Below are 22,466 nucleotides of genomic sequence, written 5' to 3'. Positions count from 1 at the left end.
CATTTTTGTCGTCGAGGCGGTTTCCATCATGGTGCTACTGACCCCGTCGGATGAAATCACATGTAGGGCCCGTTTTCATCCTTTCTGCCGTCCGTGGCGATATGATGTAACGAAAAGCTACTCCCTCTCAGCAACAGTCCCAGCAAACACAGACACGCTACATCCCCAGTACTCCGGACGCTCTGGCAATGGTGTATGTCAAGCGGAGTAGGAGCTCTGCTGTCGCTGTTGAAAAGAGATTGGCAGCTCGGATGGGGGACTGAGATGAATAATCCGTTTTGCGGCGTGGTACAAGATGAAGGTATATTTCAAAGAGCTAGTCATACCCCCACGCGAGGTGAAAGACCCAGTGTGCTTGTTGATCAGCCAATCGAGGGAATCATACAACGGAGAAGGGTGTCGCCACCGCCGCCATCAGCCGCCCGGGCATCGTGCCGGTCATCACGGAGCTCGGCGGGAACGATCCGGCATATGTCCGCGGCGACGTGGCGTCAGCAAACGCCCTCGCGTGGGTGGTGGCGCAGGTCGTCGACAGGGCGGTGTTCAACGCGGGGCAGAGCTGCTGCGCGGTGGAGCGGGTGTACGCGCACGCGGGGGTACACGACGCCATGAGCCGTATGCGCTTTCGGGTCAGCAAAAGCAAGAGGGGTTGCACGCTTGCGCGGAGCCATGCACGGGATTCCCTGCGCCAGCCAAAGGACATTGATTGTTGCTACTCCGAGGCAAATTCAGATTCCGCCTATGGATCCTCGTATGCGACAATGTAGCCAAGCGACACCAATTTCAAAACCAACTGCTTTATATACCGGGCCTTTGCCCAACAAAGCCCTCCTGGACGCCATTGAGTTACATGATTTTCGTCAATTGTTCTTTCCCATCTTCCGGCGCTTGGTGTTTCGCACTGTGTAGTCGCGACCCATCCTATTTCTTCTCAATAGCTTCGACGCGGATGTCGTATAAGTACAGCGAATGTCTGCAGACGGAACACTTGGCGTCTTCTTCTTCTAGGAGGCGGTCGATGCAATCGCTGCAGTATGTGTGACCTGCAGTAGGAGTTGGAGCGCGCCAGGTAATTAGTCCACCGGATAAGACTCTGTTATGGATGAAGAGGAGTAGAGAGATAGTGGTGAGGAGGAAAGACGGGAAAGAGAGGTGATTGGGCCAGATAAGACAAGACTTACGGCACACTGTGTAGCAGATCTCCGACTCAAGTTTGTCGAAGCAGATGACGCAGTTGTCGGGATATAGCGGCGGCTTGAATTGGTACGCGTTGGCGGCGCGCATAATGGCGCGCCCCGGCGCTGGCGGATAGGGTGGAGAGGGAGGAGGGGAAGGCTTCTTTGGCGCCTTCTTTGGCGCCTTCTTGGGTTCCTTCTTCTGCTTGGTTTGTGCGGTGCGCTTCGCCGGCTTCCTGACGCGACTGGTTGTCGCGGACGAGGATCCCTGACTCTTGGCTTTCTTGGTTGGAGCCATGGTGTTGCGCGGGTTGAAGTGGCGCCGGCTGCTTGCGAAGAGGTGAAGAAGCAAGGCCGGCGCAGTGTGGGTGGAGTATATATGGGAGGAGCGGAGAGTAATGGAGAGCGGACGTGTTTGGTGACGAAATGATCGCCGCGTCAAGCGGCGCGTCGGGCAGTTTGGACGCCGACATGCCGCTATCCGTCACAATCGCTCTCACCAGATCTAGCGCATGACAGCGGTGAGTGAAGGTGAGTGGAGTTCTTGAGTCATGGTGCGCAGCATGTGAAGCTGCGCTGGACCGATCCTATAGTTTCACCTGCTAACCTGCGCGCGTGTGCAGGAAAGTCAGCAACGCCGTTAGTTGGTATTCCAATTCCTGTATCTCACCTCTCACGCGGATCTTCATAGAGGTGATGATAATCCTCACCCACGGAGGTGTTCTCTATCCTGCGTTCCGAAGGACTGCACACATCTGATACGGCGTTACAAAGTTCGGTGTCGAAGGGCATAGGGCTGATGCGGCAGCAGGGATGCACCATGTTTCCCTTGCAACTAGACATGGGGAACTTGCTGTGTATCGATGTCCCGAAACGGCTAGGCCATTACCACTTTTTCCGAAAACACGCGCCACGGAAGGGAAACACAGAACGCGCTCTTCGCCGCCCACTTTCTCCAGTTCCACCGCGGCAGTCTCTTCACCAGTCCGTCCTGCGCCACATGCACCCATCCAAAACACGATCCCCCCAGGCTACGCAGCGAACGTCTACAGCTCATCCGCTCCCGCTGGCCGGGTGACTGGCGCGTTCTGTCGACAGGTTTCGCCGCGTCCATCCACCCCCGCCGCCTGCCGAGGCTGCTTCGACCATCATGGCTGACCGAGCAACTCCTGCGACTGCGCCGCATCCCGCATGTTCATTGGCAGACCCCACCCTTCATCGGACCCGGACCCCCGCCAGCGCATCCGATTGCAAAAGGATCTGCGCCCACATACACTTGTCTGGCAGTAATGAATGGGCTTCCAGGATGTGACTGTACATCTACGGCCAGATATCAGGGCTAACTGCCCGCGTGGCCCGTGTGCAATTTCCTGCTCCGGGCGGAAATGCCGTTTCTTCTACAATCCGCCGTGGCGTCAGCTCGCCTCCGCAGCAATGGTACCGTGACTGCACCGCTACCCATCCGAATACGCGAGCCCACTCTCCATACTCCACTTCTAGCTCACTGATCACGAGCCCAAAACCCCCCCAGAAGGGAAAGGCGGGGACAACAACTTTACCAGACGGGGATGACAAGCGGATGATGGCAGCTGTCCATCATGCGACAGGCAGTAAAGTGCGGTCCGCTATCCTCGACGTCAGGCTCGGTCAACCATGGTTCTGATCACACGAATGCTAACGGCGTCCGGAAGGTCGATCTTCGGCGCTACTGGACGCTATCCTAAGTGCATCTAATCGTTGTGCCCCACATTCATCGGAGTAATATCCCGGAGTCTTCCTTGCAGGCAAGCGCCGGCACAAAACGATTGGAGGATGGTTTTAGTTACGGAAGGGACGTGGGTGCAGCAAAAGGCTGTAGGTAGAGTCGGGCTGCGGCGACATAAAGGTACGATAGTGAAGACCAGCGCCGCCCTGATTATCGTACACGGCACAGGTTCTAGACGTCCCAGCAACGAACAGGCACGGACAAACGCATTTAGCACTAGTACTATGTAGCCGTACTATATAATATTGCATGTGACCTTTGCGCACGTTACATATGGATCCACTAAAACGAGCGTCCCGCTGATGCGACGCCTACTAGCATCCGTCTTCAGGCTATGGATAAAGTTGCACAATCAACGTGCGCATATCCGTGAACGGGATCCAGATTATACCTACATCCCTATTAGAAAGAGTCGACCGTAAAGAGCCAACCCCAACGGTAAGACCCTCTCCACCGTCAACAAGCGGGATATCCACCCACCGCGGCTAAGATACAACAAGGAGCTTCTGCCACCGTTCATTCTTCCACCTCCACCCTGCCTTGCAGTCGAAGAACTTACGGTCCTGCTGAGCCCTTAAAATACAGGTACAGCCATCACAAGAGAATGCGTGTGCCGTTACACAGCTTGTTTCCCAGTGCATCATTACCAGTCACCACCGACCACCCTACCGGTCCTCTAACGAGAGGAGGTTCAAGGTTTCCGTTGCTGGATGGGCAGTAGTTGTATTCGCGCGGGGCCCGGCCGGTCGTAAAGTCGTTTTGGAGGCTGATGGGGATGAAGATGATGGTGGGGTCAATGGTTGTTGTTACTGCTGACTGCGAAGGCGGTGGAGGTGCAAGTGGCGATAGCGAGGATCGTGGGATGGGGAACGGCGACAATGAGCGCGACGTCATTTCTAGGCGCTGTGCAGTGGAGAAACAAGTGAGGATCCTGGGTGGGCCCTTTTGCTATATGATCAGCACTAGTGGTTTCCTATGTCAGCATTGTTAGTTCAGCGGTAGAACGTCCCAATTCCACATCGCCACATTGGTTCCAGCGTAACAACTGTTGTGATGTATGGGAAGAACCTGAGTTCGAGTCTCAGCCAATGCTTTTTGTTTTTTGCTGTCCGCCGCTGTTGTAGTGAGGGTACCATCCTTTACGGCAGTCGCGCCCTCTCCTTTTTTTGAATCGGGACTAGCGTGGTGCCCACCACACACCCCAGTGAGCTCGTTGACCCATCCGCGAGCGAGGAGAGCAAGTCTCTCGAGCCCCAGCGAAGCATTGCTTTGCCACCTCACTTCAGCTCTCCGCAAGCCCATCCCTTCAGACCCCTCAACACTTCCTCATCCCCAACTTCCACCGCGACCAACCCCGCCACCGTCAAGACTCACACCTAGATCAGTATGTCAACCATCCATTCGTTCAAGACATCTCCATCATAGTCCAATCTCTCCTTATACCGGTACGGTAGGACATGCACCCCAACGAGAACCATCGCCGAGCCCGCCACGCACGCTCCGTCGCGCCGTACGTACGTACGTGGCTCGCCCGCCCGCTCGCCCTCGACACCACGCACCACGCGAGCCTCCACCTGCGCCCGGCGCCTCGACGGCACCGCCATGGCGACGGCGATGCAGGTAGGAGAGGTGCGGTGGATACGCATTCGGCGCTGGCGAATGCGGGCGGCGGCTGCGTCCGTTGGTCGACGCCTCGCCGGAGGAGATGCGCGACGGGCTCGAGGACTTGACGGATGGGGTTGCTGGGGTCGGGCGGGCGGTGGGCGCCGACGGGTGGGTGGGCGTGTATGCGTGAGGTGGATGTCTTTGAGTGGGGTTGGCGGTGGTGGTGCGTTTTGCGGCAAGCGCTATATATGGGAGGCTGTATGCGTTGAAGCGGGAGATTGATCCGCATAGCGTGTTGTTTTGCGCCAACGGCCGTGGGGTCGGAGCATTGGGTGGTGCGGACGGAGGAAGGTGGTACAACCAGAACGGGCGGCTGTGTCGGAGCAAAGAGTGAGGATAAAGAGGAGTTTTGGTAAAGGAGTAGCGGTGTACGCAGTCCGAAGCCGTCACATCTCAATTTCCTCTCCTTCAACAACTTTGAGCGGGGTTGTATGATGGTTCAGGTGTTGAGTGACGGTTTGGCATGTTTTCTCGCCTCTGGGGCTCCTCTGATTTTGTATCAATGACAATGAGGAGGGTTTAATGTCGCGGAAATGCCATTAAAACTATACGGTACAGATGGAAAGTCTTTGAAAAAGGATCAACGAGATATGGAGGGTGAGCGAAGCGGTTTGCAATGCCGCGGACCTCGGAGGTTCGTCGCAAATGGCCGCTACGCCTTCCGTAGGCCTTACGGAGGGCTTTCAACGATTATGATTGGCTAGGCGAGCATCTCGGGTGAGCGGGCGTGGTAGGCAACGGCGCCGTCCTCGGAGGTTCATCGTAAGTGGCCGCTAAGCCCGCCGTAGCCCGTAAGGTGAGCTGCACCTCTCCCGTGTGAACTGTAACCCCGCTGCTCATACATCGCTTCCATTCATTAGGTGCAGCTGCGTAAGCGATTTCGGATGCCACGCCTATATCTCCTGAGTGCTGTGGCGGACAGCGAAGGGGAACAATCATCCGCTTTAAAAATGCAGTGAGTCACCTCCATCTTCAGACATATCCAGTATGGCAATGCATTTCTCCTACTGCTGGCCCGTCACCGCATACGACAGTATAGATTGAGAAGAGTCATATTCGGCAGATGGTGCCATTAGGGTTCATCAGTGGCGTGTCAAAACCGCCGAAGCGACCGGCCAGATACGTGGATCACGATGTTTCCGTCCCGGACGAATAACGGTGGGATTCCGTATCATTCCGGACGAAAACCGGCATGGCGATGCGCCGTACATGCTGATGAAAATGGACGGTGGAGTTCCGCTTAGTGCTGACATCCAGCCCGGTAGGATTCCGCCCCATGCTGACAAGCGACTCGGGCACTAAAACACCGCGAGGCCGAGCCTTACAGAATCTGGTTGGCTCATGGTGGCAACGCATTACCGTGTTATGCAGCGAATCTTCTGGTAGTAGAGTAACATTGTCCGGGACGGTGGAGCAGTAGAACATACGGAAGGCTTCCCTCTTAGGTATGAAGAATATTGTACATTCCTTCAAGTCAGCTTCTTCACCAATCACAGCACTGAAGACGTGACAGAAAACCTCCCTTAAGCCCACGATAGGCGAACAATCAATTTGCCAGAGACTACAGTAAGCATTAAAACAATTTCCATGGCCTGTTGCGTAGTAAAGTCAGGAATGGCGACATCAAACATATATAAACACAAGACTACAGACATCGCAAAGTGTGATTCGGTACTCCCAAACACACATCCAACTCACTTACTCACCTCTACTTCCACCACCATGTCCTCTCCCCCCAAGAAAATCCTCGTCACAACCGCCACCGGCTCCCAAGGCAGCGGCGTCGTCCGGCACTGCCTGCGCGCCGGCCACCACGTCTACGCCCTCACGCGCACCCCATCGTCGCCCGCGGCCCTCGCGCTCTCCGCCCTCGGCGCAACCCTCGTCACGGGCGACGCATCCTCGCCCGCCTCCCTCGCCGCCGCCACGCGCGGCATGGACGCCGTCTTCATCAACGCCCTCCCCGACTTCCAGCCGCTCCCCAACGCCGAAACGCGCGCCGTGGCCGCTGCTGTCGCCGCCGCGCAGGCCTCGGGCACCGTCTCGACCGTCTTCTACACCAGCGTCGCCAAGACCGGGCAGCACGAGTCGTTTCCGGGATGGGGAAACGCGCACGACGACGACGACGACGACCCCATGCGCAACTATTGGTTGTCGAAGCACGCGAACGAGGAGCTGGTGCGGGCCGCGGGCTTCGCGCACTGGACGATCCTGCGGCCGACCGTGTTCCTTCAGGACTTGGAGATGCCGAAGAGCGGGTGGATGTTCCCGGGGCTGGAGGAGACAGGCGTGTTGAAGGCCGCGTTCGGGCCCGGCGCGGTGCTGGATCTTTGCGATGCCGCCGATGTGGGCGGGTTTGTGGCCGCGGCGTTGGCGGAGCCGGGGAGGTTTGATGGCAGGGAGATTGCGGTGGCTGCGGAGAGGGTCACGCCGGTGGAGCTGGTGGAGAGGGTGAACCGGGTGAGGAGCAGGAAGATTGTGTTTGAGAATTATACGGAAGAGGAGATGGAGGTTGTGGGGAAGACGCCGGTGGTGAGGGCGCAGTGCTGGTTGAATGAGGTGGGGTATGACGTTGATGTGGAGGCATTGAAGGAGTATGGGGTGAAGCTGACGACGATTGAAGAGTATTTCTCCAAGGCTGAGAACTGAACTGGGTGGTTTGTTTTACGCTAGATCAATCAATTCTATCGTATAGGTTCTGTTTATTCGTCATCGGAATGTCTTGCTAGCTTTTGAATTGCCTCGTTTGTGCTTGGTCAAGAAAAGATGTTGTGGACTGTTCCTATTCTCTTACCTACTTTCAAAAGACCGGACGGGCCTCAATGCAGGGTCCATGCAGGTGACCAATCGACATGCACGCGTCGCTTCCCACTCTACAAGCATGATATCCAGGCGCAGCAACTTCCTCCAACCGACCTTCGGAATGCAGAATGATCAGCCGCGTACAGGGTTTGCTCGACCGTCCGCCTTCCTTGCAGCTACTATCCCTAAGACGTAGCTATTTCCTCGTTGGAACGGGCTGGCGGTACTTCTCTACTGTAACATTTATATGGGAAAATGGAGGGGAGCCGGACTGTGAGGGCGTCGGTGTGGAAGAGAGGTTAATAGCAAAGAGCTGTTGGGTACTGTGTTATTACTCTTCCTACGTAAGTAGGCGAATTCAGTATCCCGACGGTTGCGAGACGTGAAGTTGTGTCGACGTCCCTTTCGACGTTAGCCCTGGCCATATCGAGCGTTTGGACGTGATTTAGCCGTTAACATACGTTCCAACATCCGCGAAGAGTAGCAAAAAACTGGCAATTTTGTGTTATAATCGCGCCCCGAACTCTGTGCGCCGTTCTTGAGCATCTTACACTCTGTCCCTTTCTCTCGTGTCCGCAGCCAGCTTCCTACCTTTCTATCCGCGCCACCACGCTGTTCACTCGTCGACAACAATGACCGACTTGAATAGCTTCCATCAGCGCATGGCTGCGCTCGAGACCTCGCTGGAGCAGAACAAGCCCCATCTCAAGCAGGACCTCGAACAGCTGAAGGTCGACTTTGAGCTAGCCTACCCGAAAGGCGACTTACTCAATTTCCTCAGTAAGCCATTGCGCGATGCCTTCCAGCAGCCTCCCACTGTCTCCCGATATGATCGCTTGGGGAGCCTCAAAGCCTCGCTCTGCAACACGTGGGGCATCACTCACGATGTGCTCAATGCAACGTTTCTCGACTACTCGTCAACCACCTTCTTCAGCGACATGAAGAGGGTTGCAGCTCTCCTGGACTGGAATCCTGCCGTCGACCACCTCATGGTCGAGCGCGAAAACCGCATGAACTCCTAGCGCACGAACGGACACATGCGAGGCACGCCCCGCACGAAACTCTGGCAAAGTAGCGATGTGGCGCGTGTCCTTGAGAAACTTGAGTGCCAGAAGCGCAAGCGTGATGAACAGGATGCCTCTCCTACCGCGTCGTCGGTGAGTTGGCTCAGAATAGACCTCTCCCTGGCTTCATGCCCTCTAACGGTTACATAGCCTGGTGGTCCGCCACGCTCACGTCCGCGACCAACCCCTAATGCACCTTCTGGTTCCTCTTCTATCGATGCCGAAGTCGCTCACCACGATCCCACGCATATACAACAAGACACTTCACACAATCCGCCGGAAGAGAATGCTATGGACTGGGATGATGGAGGAGAGTTGTTAGCTGTCCAGACGCCCATGCTGGAAGATAGTGTTATAACCTCCGGGGAGCCACACCCAACCGACAGGGTCATGCAGCTGCAGGCCCCCAAGCAGCCCAATACTGAGCCCAAGACCCAGGTCGAACTAGAAGTTCAGCATGAGGACAAGGTGGCTACGAACGAGACCAAGAGGATCAACATGGCGCCAATTTTGCTGATATTGCAATGCCGAAACCGAACAGTCTGACCACGGATCCAGAACTACCACTTACCCCGGCGAAGGCCCACTCAGGCACCGGTGGAGCTGAGGTCCATGGCCTTGCGAAGGCGCTCACCGGTGAGGAACAGACGACGCGGGTACCGATCTTGGTAGAAAAAGCTCTCGAAGCTAGCTACCAGGAGAGAAACGCCACTCCGGATGCGGCCGAAGTGGTTGAGGACGTCAACCCCAACTGCTCGCTTGACGAAAGGCTTGCAGATACCCTCCAGAGGCTGCGCTCAGGAAATTGGATGAACGCCCACTTCACCAACGAAGTGGTCCGCATGGTCGCAACCGCCGACCCCAGTTGCTATGTGATCGACCCGGATCGCATCTGCCCTGACGAAGGAGAGCAGACTCGACAGTCTACAGCTCCTTCGCGCAGCGATGGCTAGCGTGGATCTGTTTTTTACTTATGTTATGGATAGTTAAAGCCATCGTCCGGACGAGAATATCGAATTAAAAATTCTATATATATATCTAAACGATAGCTTTGACTACCTACGTATTATTATTTTTTTCTCTAAGGATGAGCTAAGATATAGTTATGCCATATTCTGCTATTCTTCGCGCTAGCCATCGGCTGTAAGAGGGGACTATACTGACTACGGCGCGCGCAGCGGCCACTTGCGACGAACCTCCGAGCACCGCCGCAACCCCGATTTCCTGTGATAGACGGCAAAACTGGACATCTCTGGGGAAAGCAAAGTCCCCCGTAGGTTGTCCGCATAAGCTTCGCGCCATCTACCCCATCGGCGCCGAAAGCCAAAGCCACGAGACCCACGCTAAGCGCCAAAGAGACCGGGTCCGCTGGCCACGACTACTACCACTGGCTCGCGCAATTCCACTACAGGCCCATGGAGCAATTCGATCGGCGGGGCTAGCGGTCTAGAGTGTGGTCCGCCGGCAGTTCCTCCGGGCCAGCCTTGCTTAGGTTCGCCCGGCTCCTGCCGCGTCGCCGCCTCCTGCCTTCCCTGATCCCTCCCTCCCCTCCCCGCCCGCGTTGCCGCGAGCCCTGCATGGCGTTGTCCTGCCCCTACCCGCACACGCGCCCGCCTCCCCGCCCCCGGATTTCCCACCCCGCCCGTACGACACCGTCGAACTCGCACCCGGGGTTCCGTCTCTATGCGCGCCGCCGACAACCAATCCACGCGCGCGACGGACCCATCGCCGCCGTATCCTCTGCATCGGGGTCGGAATCCATGAAGCGGAGCCCGCCGTTGAGCGCGGACGAGAGGGCGCGGCTTGGGGTTTGTCCTGCAGCGAAGGCCGTGCGTAGGATCGGAGGGAATGAAGCAGGTGGTTGTATCAATGGCGGGCGGGCGGACAAGGGGGAGAGTCCTGTGGCAGCTTGGGCGGGGTGGAAAGTTAAGGGGCTCGACTCGACCGTCAAGGGAAGAGGTTTTTGGGCAACGTCGAGCCTGGGGCACCATATCCCGTGGTTTGAAGTCCCTCTTTTTTTCGCGGCAGGAATGTTTACCCTTGACCCTCGTGTATTGGCTGTTTGATGGCGGGGACAACTTTCTCGTAGTTGTGGCACCTTTTCTTCGTCGGGCAGCTACGGCGAGTAACAAAAGAAATTACCGACCCTACCCCAATCCGCCTTACGCAGATGCATTTATACACAGTTGTATGCAAGATCCGGATGTGAATGCGTGCATTTAAGACTTGTGTTCATGTCCGGATATTGTATTCAACTGCCTACATAAATACTTTAGTGCGTGTAAGGCAGATGTGGGCAATTTTCTTTTGTTACCCGCCGTGCAGCCATGACATCTGGCTTTTGCCTGTATTCGTAAAAGGGGGTCAAGGCAATTAAAGAGCTTACTCGACTTTATACGTTATCAATACTGTTGCACCTCTGCGATACTGGCTATTGATCATCCGGACACCCTCCCGTTGGCCGTTCTCGGTGGCAAAAGGGGTTGGACGGTTGGAGTTTTGCAACTCCTAAAGTTTGCCAAGACCGACCGATACCAGCATGGCAACACTTACCCGCAGCCTAACTCGATGTGACCAACCCCGATCGACAAGCGAACGTCCCTACACTTCCCTCGCTAATAATCCTGTTCGCTCATTGCGGTACCCCGCTACATGACAAGTAGATGACCCACCTGAATACATGTATACTTCTTAACCTCCCCCACCTCAATTCCACCTACGTGGACCCAAATCTTCGAGAGGCAATTGCCTGTGTGCGACCAGATATATTCCGGTAGACACTCATCTCCATCAGAAGGTCAATAAAAGGCGTTGACTGAATAGCGGTGGAAGTGCCACGTTGATAGAAGAGGCTTTACTTATGGGATCTCGACGAGCCTGAAAGTGTCCTGGGAGACTGGAAAACCTAAGACAGGAGGAGAGAAGGGTTATCGGAAGATGAAAAAGCCCGCGTGGGAGCCACGGTTGGTGATGTCCGATCGGACATGACTGGTGTCTGAGGCTGTCATGGCGCGGTGCAGCTGACTACCTGTGGGCGAGACTGGCTAGGAACGCTGTCATTGTAGAAGGTTTCGAATGGCACATCGGAAGAGAGGGCTTGAACGAGAGGCAGTGATGTATCAAATGTAAATTGTTCGTAGTTGGGCTGGGAATGCTACTACATGATTGAAACAATTTGACGCTGTGCCCCGGAGCCTACGCATTGTTCGCATTTGATTCGCTCTTTACTATCTGAAGTCCACCTTCCGCTTTGTTCAACAATCTCTGTATACGGGAAAGTAGACATCCCCGACAGAAGGGCCTTAGAATTAATTGGTTGTCCCAGAGATATCTATGTAGAGTGACATACCCCAGTCCCTATGGACACTAAGGTTGATAGAGGGAAAGAAAAAAAAGAAGTTGATGTGCAAAGGATTTGTCTCAGATCAGTCCCCTTCTTCTTATCGTCAAATATGGCTTATGGTTGGATTAGGGTGCAAGCTCAACGGCGATACGGAACGTCTAGGCAGATACTCCTTCTATAAGATGAATTAGTTAGGCAGTCCAAGTTAACTAAGTTATGAACTGAAGTCATACCGCCTAGAGTAAGTAACCCGTTATTCCAAATAGTACTCCATTCATCCACCTCCGTTAACAAGATTCCACTGGTAGATGTATGGTAAGCTACCTGTAAAGGCTTGACTTTAATACTCTAATGTTTACCAATGTTAGTCTGCATCAAAGAGCGCGGGAAGAGGAAAAGGGGGCTGGTCGCACATCTACTGATCGAACCCTAACTTGCAAGTGGTAATTGGCGATGCCTTTACAAGGGTAGAGGAGGAGGTTGTTCGGGCCGGGCTTCGTGACGTGAATAGATGTCGCAGTGCCCATTACTTAATGTTCATTTCCCTCGAATGTAACCTTGCGGGCACCCCCCGAATATATAGTGACATTGCCGCTAGTGCCCTGGTGAATGGGAGTGAAGGTGACAACTTTTACCCAGCTTAGTCAGTAGAGATTCGGATATGCTGGTTGAAGCTACGTACTATATTTCTAAACCTGAGCCATGGTCTTCCTTGCCAAAGTGTCCGGTGGTGCTAAAATGTTCACGGAAGGAAAGCTTAGTTCGATATGGCTAAGTTGACCGTCTATGATGGAGTACCCGTTGGAAGCTCTGGATGGAGAATGAGGTGTATCTGTAAAAGATTAACCTTAACTTTATAGTATCACATAAGTATTTAGAGAAGCGCATGCATTTGCCCTCTGTCGCATCTATTAATTATAAGTATTATGCTGACAATGGCAAACAAGCTTAAACGCTTTATATATTGTCACACGTTTATCGCCAAAACAGCTAGCGTGATGGACACGCATTACTATTAACTGGTTAGCGGCAATAAATCTGTTATACGGCGGGTAGCATCGTCCTCGAAACGAGATTTATGCTCTATCATGTCCTTCGGCACTCTTGATCTATTTCTTTTGATCTACGTAGGTTGGCTGTTTTATTGCATAGATCCCTTGTTCGAAAGCTTATTATTTTGCACCGCCTGTGGAGGCATGCGAGCTTTTTAGGCTTAACGTGTGGGTTTAAAGCGGTTCACATCAAGTGTAGTCTAGAGGATAGTCACGACGACTCAGCGGACCAAGAGCTACAGTAAAAGAAGGGATGTGGGTTTGTTTCAATTTGAAGACGTAGTAGAAAGAAGTAACGAGTGAACAGTGTTGTAGCAAGCGCCCGAGGACCTGAAGGCGGCGGTGCTCGGAGGTTCATCGTCAGTGGCCGCTGCGCTCGCCGTACTAGGTGCACAGACCGTAGTAGCTGATCACTACTTAGAGATCTCGTTTCTGACCCGGGCTATCTAAACACGTCTTATCTCGCAGTCGAAAAGCGAACAGCTTACCCCGCAAGCTCACCCAAGCCGACTGGCTCAAAGCGGACGTGGTACCTCGGCGCGTAGTAGATGACTGCCGCACAATTGGTCAGCCGCATTCCGCCACCAATGAGAAGCGGCCCGACGACATACCATTCTCGATGATGTTGGTCCGACCGAGCCTCAGTTCGGCCCCACTGCCGATTTCATACCACACGTTGGGCACCATGAGGTGGCCGTTGAGCCAGGTTCCCTGCATATGCGCCAGAGTCAAGATCTCGATGGTCTGTATAATCGGTGGAATTGTCAGCAACAACAAAAGAGCTGAGGAAGCTGGAGGGACGTACGGTATCAGTAGCAGCACGGAGACGAACGTGATACGTTGCAACGAGCGGGCTGTTCACGTGTAGGTTGGTCGCAGAGGGACCGCGCATGTTGTCGCTCAAACCGATATATGACCCGATGAAGAGACCGACGCGCGAGAGTTTGACTTTCCGGACTGGGATGTGCTCCGCACCCTCCGGCTTGCCGTCTCGTTCGTTTTCGCAGATCAGTTTGAGTTCTTCGGTCGAGTTGCGTTAGTCATTGTGGGTATGGTAGCTTTAAGCGAAGTGGACTTACCGCATTGACCAGACATGGTGTCTAAATGAGAAGGCAAGTTCGGGGTGGATCCGAAGAGAGCGTGTGGTGGGTTGTTCGTGCGCTTCCGTCGTATGGAACCGGAGGTTTGTGTAGTGATTTGCAGCTCATTTTGAAGAAGAAATAAGCCAGAAATGCCAGTGATTGATTCCAACTTGACGGTGATTGGCTAACGAGGCGGCGTGAAACACCCGGTACTGAGATGTGTGTTATCTGTGTATTTACAACACCATCCGCCACCCGGGCCGAGGAAAAAGTACATCAGTAGTTGTGGGACATCCCGTGCAACAAGTCCAAAGAAACCCATGCAAGACAACATGCATAGAGACGCTGGATCTCAGTGTTTAGTATACCTGAAATATTCTCCATTCGCTATCGACTATCGCGGAAGGATACAACGCGTCCCGCCCAAAAGCTTATGAATGAGAGCGGATAGCTCGCACAGTCCTCTTGTTTGTATCAGATAACAGCAGGCATTCACATTATGCGAAGTACAATGGAGACTATGCTTCGGCTGTGTGGTCGCTTGCCCAAAGCGCCTCTTTCGCCCGCGTCGACACCACTGTCTCCTGATCCGCCGGCGGTCCAATATACGGCGGGTCACCACACTTTCATTGTTGAAAAGCCATGGAGAGTCTCTCAATATCTCTTTACTCTCCGGTTTTGCTCTCAACCAGTCTACTGCGCAAGAGGCGCATAACACTTAAAGAGTGACAATGCGGTGGCTGCCACCGTTAGATTGAAAATGGATATCACAGCAAAAGTCCCAACCCGGCTCTGGCGGTGCTCGTGCACGGGAAATCGAAGAAGATAGTCCTCTTTGGTCACTCCGCAAGACATCTGCACCTGCTCGACCGCCACCCTCCCCAAGTCTCCCACTCGGTATGACAAAACTCCACAACGGAGCGTTGTCACAATGCGATCAGTATGGTACTGCAGGCATTGATGGGAACACTGCTAATGGAATTGAACCGCTACTCGCCGACAGGTGAGAGACTTGTAATAAAAGCAGCGTATAGCGATAGGAACCTACAGTCACTAGTTTTTGCCGGTCATATAAGTCTGCTGTCATTCAATTAACTCCGTGAATCAACAAGATTTCCTACCCAACGCCAAGGACCCAGCTTTCTGCCTCGAAATAATGAAAAAATTCTTTGTACATATCAAGACTTTCTCCTTGACCGGGTAGCTCCGCTCGTCCGTAATACCGTCCCAATACGACGCTGTGTGCTCCACTTCGCCATTTGGAGGGACTCTGCAGTCCGACTTGTCCAGGGTGCCGACGGATTCTCTATCCCGTACCTGCATCTCAGACCATCTAACCAGTCTTCGATTTTCATCTCTACTTTGCCCACCAGTACTTTGTCTTGTTTCTGCATCCTCACTTCCTTCTTCTTTCGTCTTGAAATCTTCAGGAATTTGTGATTCGATCCACAGAAATCCTGCTCCAGGCCATTTTTCTGAAGGAGTTCCCGGCAGTCTCCCTCAAAACGTGCATGAGGACAGATTCTGCAGATATGCAGATCATCCTGCAGGTGTTCCGACCCCTCCCAAGCCCAGCCGCAGCCGCCGGAACATGTGATCGAGATGTCACATGTGCGTTCTGCGTCTGGCACGTTCACGATCAGAGACCATGCAGCACGTGCGTTGTCGTCGTCGTTCAGGGACATGAGTGCTTCTGCGAGCATGAAATGACCATTCCAGTCATTGTCCTCTGTTTCATCCCCAAGCAGGTCGAAAGCTGTAGCCATGTGATTCTTGACAGAAGAGACTGCCTTTTGCGGTTTGCCCACATCTTGGTATGCGCGCGCTAGCAGCAGGGCCAGATAATTGACTCCAATGTTTTTCTGTTTGTTGCCAATTTGGGTTGTGTATTGCTCCAACTTTGTGATGTAAGGCTCCGGGGACTCGGAACGTGAGTGATCAAGCACAATCTCCAGATATGCGGATCCCAGTGTCTCAGCGACCATGTTGAAGGACTTGAAGATCTTTTCGTCGCTGTAGTTCCAGTCTTTTGTCTCTTGGAATTGATCGATGCTCTTCTCCCATGATTCTATAGCGTCGTGCAGTTTTCCACGTCGATATAGGGCCATGCCGTAGTGGTATTGCAGGAAAACGGTGTCGACTTGCGATTTCGATTCCCTTATTGCCTCATTATACGTGTCCAAAACCAGGCCCTGTCGATCTTTGGCGGGAACGTAGAACTTCCGATGGAACTCTTCGGACTGGGCGTTTGTGTAGAACAACTCGGCCAGAAGGCTGCATGGGCCTAGCTTTCTTTTCAGGGAGATGATTTCGAAACTTGGATCGAGCTTCGTCTCTCTCATGATCCATTGTCGCGCTCTTTCCAAGGGAAATGGTTCTTCCGGAAACTCTTCGGCGAGATCCCTGCAAGCAGTAAAGGCTTCCTTTGCGCTGTTCGTGCTGTCACACAGCTTCCAAAAGCGGTCCAGCTCTTTGGTCCATGTGTCGGAATCAGCCTTTCTGAAGCCAGCGCGCTGAATGTTGTGGCGTATCTTCATGACCTCATCAAGGGCCTGTTTTTTTCTCTTGATTTCCAATACATGGACCAAGGAAAGCCGCGCTTTGATATCCAAGGAATTGTCCATTTTGATCAGTTCACACCTCCGCTCTGCCTCTGCGGACGACTCCTCGTCCGATAGTTCTATGAATGTCTCCGCGAGTCGAAGGTTGCTCTGGTACTGTACTTCAGTGCTGTTCAGAATGGACATCGCCCACTTCTCGGCCGCTCTGACTGTGTCTGGGCACTCAATCCTTTCGACAGAACAATCTTTACCTTTTATGGCTGTGTGAAAATTCTGAATTTTCTGTTCCAAACTGGCCAAAGGTGCACCGGGTCGGAGTGTATCACAGAGTTGCTTTTGGTGGCCATCAACCTTATAACCATCACTCGACTCGTAAGCCTGAAACCATTAGTTATGCGTTAATTCAGGCACATTCCGTTGGTACTGACCTTGAGGAACATTTTGGCTAGGAATATGAAAGTGTTGCGCGCTTCCCACTTAGTTCCCTGGAGCCATTCACATGCCACAACTTTCATAGGGATGTTGAGTATAGCGGGAAGTCCAACAACGAGATCGCCTAAGCTCTCAGCTGTGCTGTCGAGTTTCTGATTGAAACCATTTCGTATGCTTTTGTGATCGCATAGCCACTTGTGTACGTGGCCGAGGTCTGCTTCCCAATTCTTCCACAAGAAGTCGTCGATATCAACTTTGGGCAACCAAGTTTTGACCACTTGTTCCACCGCAAAGACATTATATATTTGCTTTCCTAGCTTTTCTTGCTCTTTGGGCTCCAGGTTCTCAAGATCTGCTGCCAGCACGTCAGAGAAATGTTTCGGTAGCCAGAGGCCGCCCCACTGGAGAAGGTCATTTGTTTCAGCGCGTTCCTGTTTGGCATTGTCACTGATAGCTTGAAGCAGAAACCTGACGGTGTCTAGTCTGACTTTCTTGGGACTGAAGTGGACCGTAGCCTTTCCGAAGGTGTGCGCTTGGATCAAGTGTTCAAACCCGTCCGAGGTGATGCAATTCGCCGGTCTCCCCATGAATAAGGACTCCAATACGGATTTGGGAACCAGGACGTTGTCTTCGTGGCTTTGGTGTGTATTGCATGCTTCGTCCTCGTGTCTGGTTATTTTCAGTTGCACCTCTTGCTGGTCGAAGAACTCAAAAAGTTTTCGTGCGACAACTTGTCCATCTTCGACCCATGCCAATCTGGCGAACTTGCTGTTGAGCTGGTCTTCAATTGGTGGTTTGAATTTGCTGCCGAGTCGGAGTGACAAAAAAGCGTTTAACTCTTGAACTGTTGGCCAAACTTCCCAATGCACCAGACAGACTATCAGCTGATTCAAGACCTCGATGTCGTCGCTTTGAAGGTCGTTGTTCAGTGTCTCCAGCTTGCGCTTAGTGAGTACTAACTGGTCTTTCAGCCCCAACCCTCGAAGCTCTTTTAACTCAGACAGTCCTCTCAGGCTCGAGCGCTCAACCTCCCGGATGCAATCTTTGAGGTCATGGTAGTTTCCTTCAAAATTGAAGGTCAAATCTTTTCGGATTTCCCATAACATTCGGTATCCCTCGCTTTTGTGGTCCCGGTGCTCGTACGATCCTGTCAGTCCCTCATCGATGAAGATTCTTGCGTCCAAGCGCTGGTAGTCTCGGGATAGGTCAATCTTGGAGACGTAGTAAGAGTGGCTGAATTCTTGGTTCCCGGAGAGCAGAACTCTAAGCTGATACCTTCGTCGAAGGTACCGGTCGTCCACTTCTTCTACAATGTTTTGTAAGGCCTGGCCATCCAGACCTCCATATCCGTCAAGGACCACAAATAGAACCTTTTGCGGCTTCGTGCTCTCCGGTTTCGAATCCGTGACGAAGCTGCTGATGAACGAAGTCCATACCCTCTCAGGGTCGGAAACTACCTGTAAGTTCCTATCAAGCCTTTCTACAGCGAAATCTTGAAAAGCCCCGTCGAGTTCGGAAAGTTGCCAGATCAAAGCGCGGAGTGCATCGAGAAGGGCAACACCACCAATCTTGTCTCTCTTCGCCTCCCTGCCCTTTTGGTTTGATCCTTTCTGTTCAGCCTGTCTTTCTGGAAAGAAATACCACGCAACGGAACAGGAGTTCTTTTGGGGCTGCTTCTTCCGCTGATTTTGGAGAAATTGAATGGCTCGCGAGCAAAGATGGCTCTTCCCGTGTCCACTTGGAGCATTGATGTACAGAACTGGCGTATCTGTGTGGCGGTCAATGTTGGTCCACGACTTGAATTCAGGTAGGTCGAATAGCCAATCGCCCATTTTCTGGATTCGATCATCTTGCAATGATGCCTGCCTGCCAGTCCACCACAGCTCTTTTCCGTCAATGTTGAAATATCGCTTCAATTTTTCCGAATTTGCTTTTCGGACCTTCGTGTCGTTGGTGTAGATGTCAGAGACCCGGAGGGCAGCCACATTGTTGTTCATCTCTCGGTCGCTTGCGTCTGCGATTGCTTGAACCCTGGACTTGATGTTGCCGTCCCACCTGATTGTCGCCTTGAGAAGGTTCTTCGCGATACCTGTAGGAGTTTTGGAATCCTGGGCGACTTTGGTGTAGATGGTGCATAGACTCAAGGTCACGGCGAAGATCTCCATGATGATTTCTCTGAGCTTTGCATCCAACTCAATCCCGTCCTCACAGATCTTGAGATATCCTTCCATTCGGCCCAGGCATGCCTTGATGCCCTGCAGTTGGTCGAGGACCTTGTTCGGAACGAAATTGGCCCGGTAATGTTGAATGGTCTCGCTTAAAGCCGACAAGGCCATGAAGACAGAGGATGCCGGTGGAAATATCTGGAAGGTGAGTCAGGCAGGCTTGGTGTGGCAAAAAGTATACTGACCGACGAAGCATCTACTGCGAACTTGGCAACGTTGAACACAGTCACCGCTGCCGCCTTGACCAACTCATTGCGATCCGATCGAGAAAGATCAAGGCATCTTGCCTCCAAGTCTTGACGGTTCGAAGGAGCTGTGGCGCTCAAGCTTTGTTGAGTCACTTTCTCGTACTCGCTCACGACCTTCCGCCACTCTGCTAGAAGATCGTGGTTCGCAGTATTGTCTCCCATGTGCGCAATAACAGGATGAGGGTGATGCCAATGGAGGAAAGATGAGTTACAGTTGCTTGACGAGAAGCACGGCACATGGGAAATATATACCTTTGCCATGCGACCGGAAAGCGGACGGTGGACTCACGTGCCAGTCACTCCATTTAGTGCTTTTCGATCGGTCTCGTTGTTTGCATGGATTCAATAATTGCAGAGCAAGTGCTACCAATGCGCGGAAGCCACGTCGACGAAAGAAAAAGCAAGAGCACCTCAGTTTAGTAGGCCAGATTGGTGGATCCAGACGTGCGTGCAGTTTATTCAGCACACCACTGAGCGGAGATAAGACGCACTAATTAAAATTCAATATCTGGCGCACGCCTGGTAGCGGAATGAGCGGCTGAAGTGGACCCCTCTTTTGCTTTTTATCGATCCGTGAGGCTGTGGATCAACTAATCATGACAGATCAGCTAGCAGGCATTCAGAGACGCACAACCCGTGTAACCTTAAGCTGAGTTTTCAGCCGTCTCATGCATCAACCCGTCAGCTGCCTCCAGGAGAGAGTAAAATTGCTTTTGCAACAGTGATTTGCTCTAGAACGGAACCGTTCGTCACCATGGGCCCCGCAGAATCCCGCTAGCGCTTCAGCAAAGGCTCGATCTGGTCCCCGCCGAGCAGATCGGGTGTCCAAATTGTTCTTTGGAGTCACCACTGACGGAATCGACGTTCTTTTTGTTCAAGTACCACACGAAGCGCCGTCGCCAGCCCGTGGGCTGTAGAGTTCACCTGAAAGAAAGCTGGGAATGAAACAGAGCACACCAATATCATCTGAGAGTTGCGATAGTAATTCACGTGTATAGCAAAAGATCTGGAATACACTCTGAGCACTCGTTTTTTTTACAGCCAACGTGAGCTACATTATGTCATAACACCACAGCGCCATTAACTGTCTGCTTTCTGCTTGTCCACGGCATCCTGGATAATGGAAAGCCCGGATTCAGCAACGAGCGGATCGGCCTTAGCCATCATCAACCCACTCGCCATCAGGTCCGGCATAAACCTTCGCGAGAGACCGTTGGGGACGTCCATATAGGGTGAATTCATTACGCTGAAAGAAACGCCTCGAGATAGTAAATGGAAGCTGATTCTTCCATCCAGAGATGCACTTACTATGAGTGAATTTTTATTTCCCTAAAAGGTGAGCTGGATCTGATGGTGCTAAACATGTTGGGCGGAAAGACAGCGTCGAAGATGCCGACCAGCTCTTCGGCGTCTCCGATTGCTCCAGAAACCTCCTCGTTGATTCTCGGAGACTTGTAGTCCAGTGCAGCGTGGGCGCCGACGGATTTCACCGAGATATGGTTGCGGACAGATGCAACAGCAATGGCGTGTAAGCCAGATGTCCGAGCATCACTCGTACCGTCGGGTATTTGCATCCGCACCCGCAACCGGGAGGAGTGAGATCCCAGCCGCTTCTCCAGACGGGGTGTTCATGGTGCGAGAGAGACTCCGGGAACAACTCTCGTCGCCGCGCCGCGCCAAGGAAATATCCGTCCGTCGTCTCCGTACCCGTTCTGGCGCGGCGTCGCCTGGCTGTCCGGGCTTGACTGCTGGATCAACGGGGGTGCAGGGGGCTTGGTCTGTGAAAGGATGGGATGGCGTCTGGTTGAACGGTGGGGGTGGGGCGTCTTATGCGGGGTCGTGGACGTTGATAGATGGATTGGGATAGGGTGGGACGGACGGGTTGCGGGCAAGACGGTGAGGGGTGCTCGGGCTTTGATGGGATTTTTGGAGGTGGGGTTGGTGGAAGTGTTTGGATGGAGGTCGGACGTGATGTACCTTGGTCACGACAGTGGGTCTCGGAATACGACAGCAGGTATTGATTTGTATGGTACATTGGTAGACCCTGTAGATCATGCGGGATTCTGTGCTCAAACACGCGGGGTAGAAGCCCCTACAGAAAGCAGTGTATATTCCGTTTCCCGTCGTTGCGAAAGCCAACGGCCCAGGCTCACACTTCTCTCTCTGTCCCTCCCTTCCTCTGTCTCTGGAAAACCGGTGACGTACTTGGGCTTCATTTGTGGTTGATCCTGCTGCAAGCTCTCTGACGTCGTTGCAATGGATCCATCGTGAAAGTGAAGCGCTTCAGCACCCAACCTGCCGGCTATGTCCGGCGTGTCCCATGTGGCCAGCCCAGGAACTACCAAAAACTCCGTTATCGAGCGGAAAATCGTATCTTGCGCCAATGCGAAGTCATCGCGAACTGTGACGATACGCTACCTGTCGAGCGTAATGTTCGAAATCTCACGGTCCGGCGGCAGGGTTGGTGTTTTGTTGGCGTTGACCGGCGATAGGCGGGGTACGTTATTTGACGCTCCCTTGGGAGCCTCAGCCTGGACGACAAGGCTTTTGCACAAATTTTGGTGGCTACGCTGCAGTTGGCATAGCTCGTTGACCTTCTTGGCGGCGTCGTGCGGCTTGAGTGTCTCGATGACGTCGCCGGTACTGCATCTCTGCATTTCGTCGATCGTCTTGTTGATATTGATGTTTTTGTCCAATTGAAGGTGCTCTTGAGCGGGGAAGAAAAAGCCTGCCGGTCGCTTGCTATCTCCTTCTTCACGGTTTATGAGCTTTCCGTGGCCGTAAGGCAAAGATCGAATCTTTGCCTGACTTCAAGAAAGCGGTGGCACGCATGAAGCAACTCCGACGGAGCCAAGGCTGCGGCCAGGGAGGCCGGCTGTCGACCTGGCGGGGCTTGTCTCAGCGTCGATGGGTGGGGTGGTTTGTTGTCGCCCTTGCATATGCACCGAGTCGCCTCTGCAGGTGATTGCGCACATTGCGCCAGCAGGTCTGGCCGGCACCTGTACGCACTTGAGCTCGATGCTGTGCAGATAATCCCAAAGACAGAGTTGGT

At 53.2% G+C, this 22,466-nt stretch overlaps 5 protein-coding genes and 1 non-coding gene across 6 annotated transcripts; 4 read left to right on the top strand and 2 right to left on the bottom strand.

Moving 5' to 3' along the window:
* Positions 1-3,921: 3,921 nt before the first annotated feature.
* Positions 3,922-4,033, top strand: SLS55_010309. The gene has a single exon. It is a non-coding gene; the product is annotated as a tRNA-Gly (tRNA).
* Positions 4,034-6,327: 2,294 nt separating this feature from the next.
* On the top strand, positions 6,328-7,254 carry SLS55_010308 (uncharacterized protein; the record flags this gene model as incomplete). The annotated part of the gene is made up of 1 exon (XM_066781695.1): positions 6,328-7,254. The coding sequence occupies one exon, from the start codon at positions 6,328-6,330 to the stop codon at positions 7,252-7,254; it is 927 nt and encodes a 308-aa protein (XP_066627978.1).
* Positions 7,255-8,039: 785 nt separating this feature from the next.
* On the top strand, positions 8,040-8,429 carry SLS55_010307 (uncharacterized protein; the record flags this gene model as incomplete). The annotated part of the gene is made up of 1 exon (XM_066781694.1): positions 8,040-8,429. One exon carries the CDS (start codon positions 8,040-8,042, stop codon positions 8,427-8,429), a length of 390 nt encoding a protein of 129 aa, XP_066627977.1.
* A 566-nt stretch (positions 8,430-8,995) lies between these two features.
* SLS55_010306 (uncharacterized protein) lies at positions 8,996-9,424 on the top strand (the record flags this gene model as incomplete). The annotated part of the gene is made up of 1 exon (XM_066781693.1): positions 8,996-9,424. One exon carries the CDS (start codon positions 8,996-8,998, stop codon positions 9,422-9,424), a length of 429 nt encoding a protein of 142 aa, XP_066627976.1.
* Positions 9,425-13,530: 4,106 nt separating this feature from the next.
* Positions 13,531-13,961, bottom strand: SLS55_010305 (uncharacterized protein; the record flags this gene model as incomplete). The annotated part of the gene is made up of 2 exons (XM_066781692.1): positions 13,531-13,886; positions 13,955-13,961. 2 exons carry the CDS (start codon positions 13,959-13,961, stop codon positions 13,531-13,533), a joined length of 363 nt encoding a protein of 120 aa, XP_066627975.1.
* A 1,165-nt stretch (positions 13,962-15,126) lies between these two features.
* SLS55_010304 (uncharacterized protein) lies at positions 15,127-19,277 on the bottom strand (the record flags this gene model as incomplete). The annotated part of the gene is made up of 2 exons (XM_066781691.1): positions 15,127-16,887; positions 16,938-19,277. The coding sequence occupies 2 exons, from the start codon at positions 19,275-19,277 to the stop codon at positions 15,127-15,129; spliced, it is 4,101 nt and encodes a 1,366-aa protein (XP_066627974.1).
* Between the last annotated feature and the right edge of the window lie 3,189 nt (positions 19,278-22,466).

This window comes from Diplodia seriata (genome assembly GCF_021436955.1).
Source record: "Diplodia seriata strain FDS-637 chromosome Unknown scaffold_12, whole genome shotgun sequence".
NCBI lineage: Eukaryota > Fungi > Ascomycota > Dothideomycetes > Botryosphaeriales > Botryosphaeriaceae > Diplodia > Diplodia seriata.
Note: the sequence above shows the minus strand (reverse complement) of the source record. Positions and strands in the feature narration are given on the sequence as shown.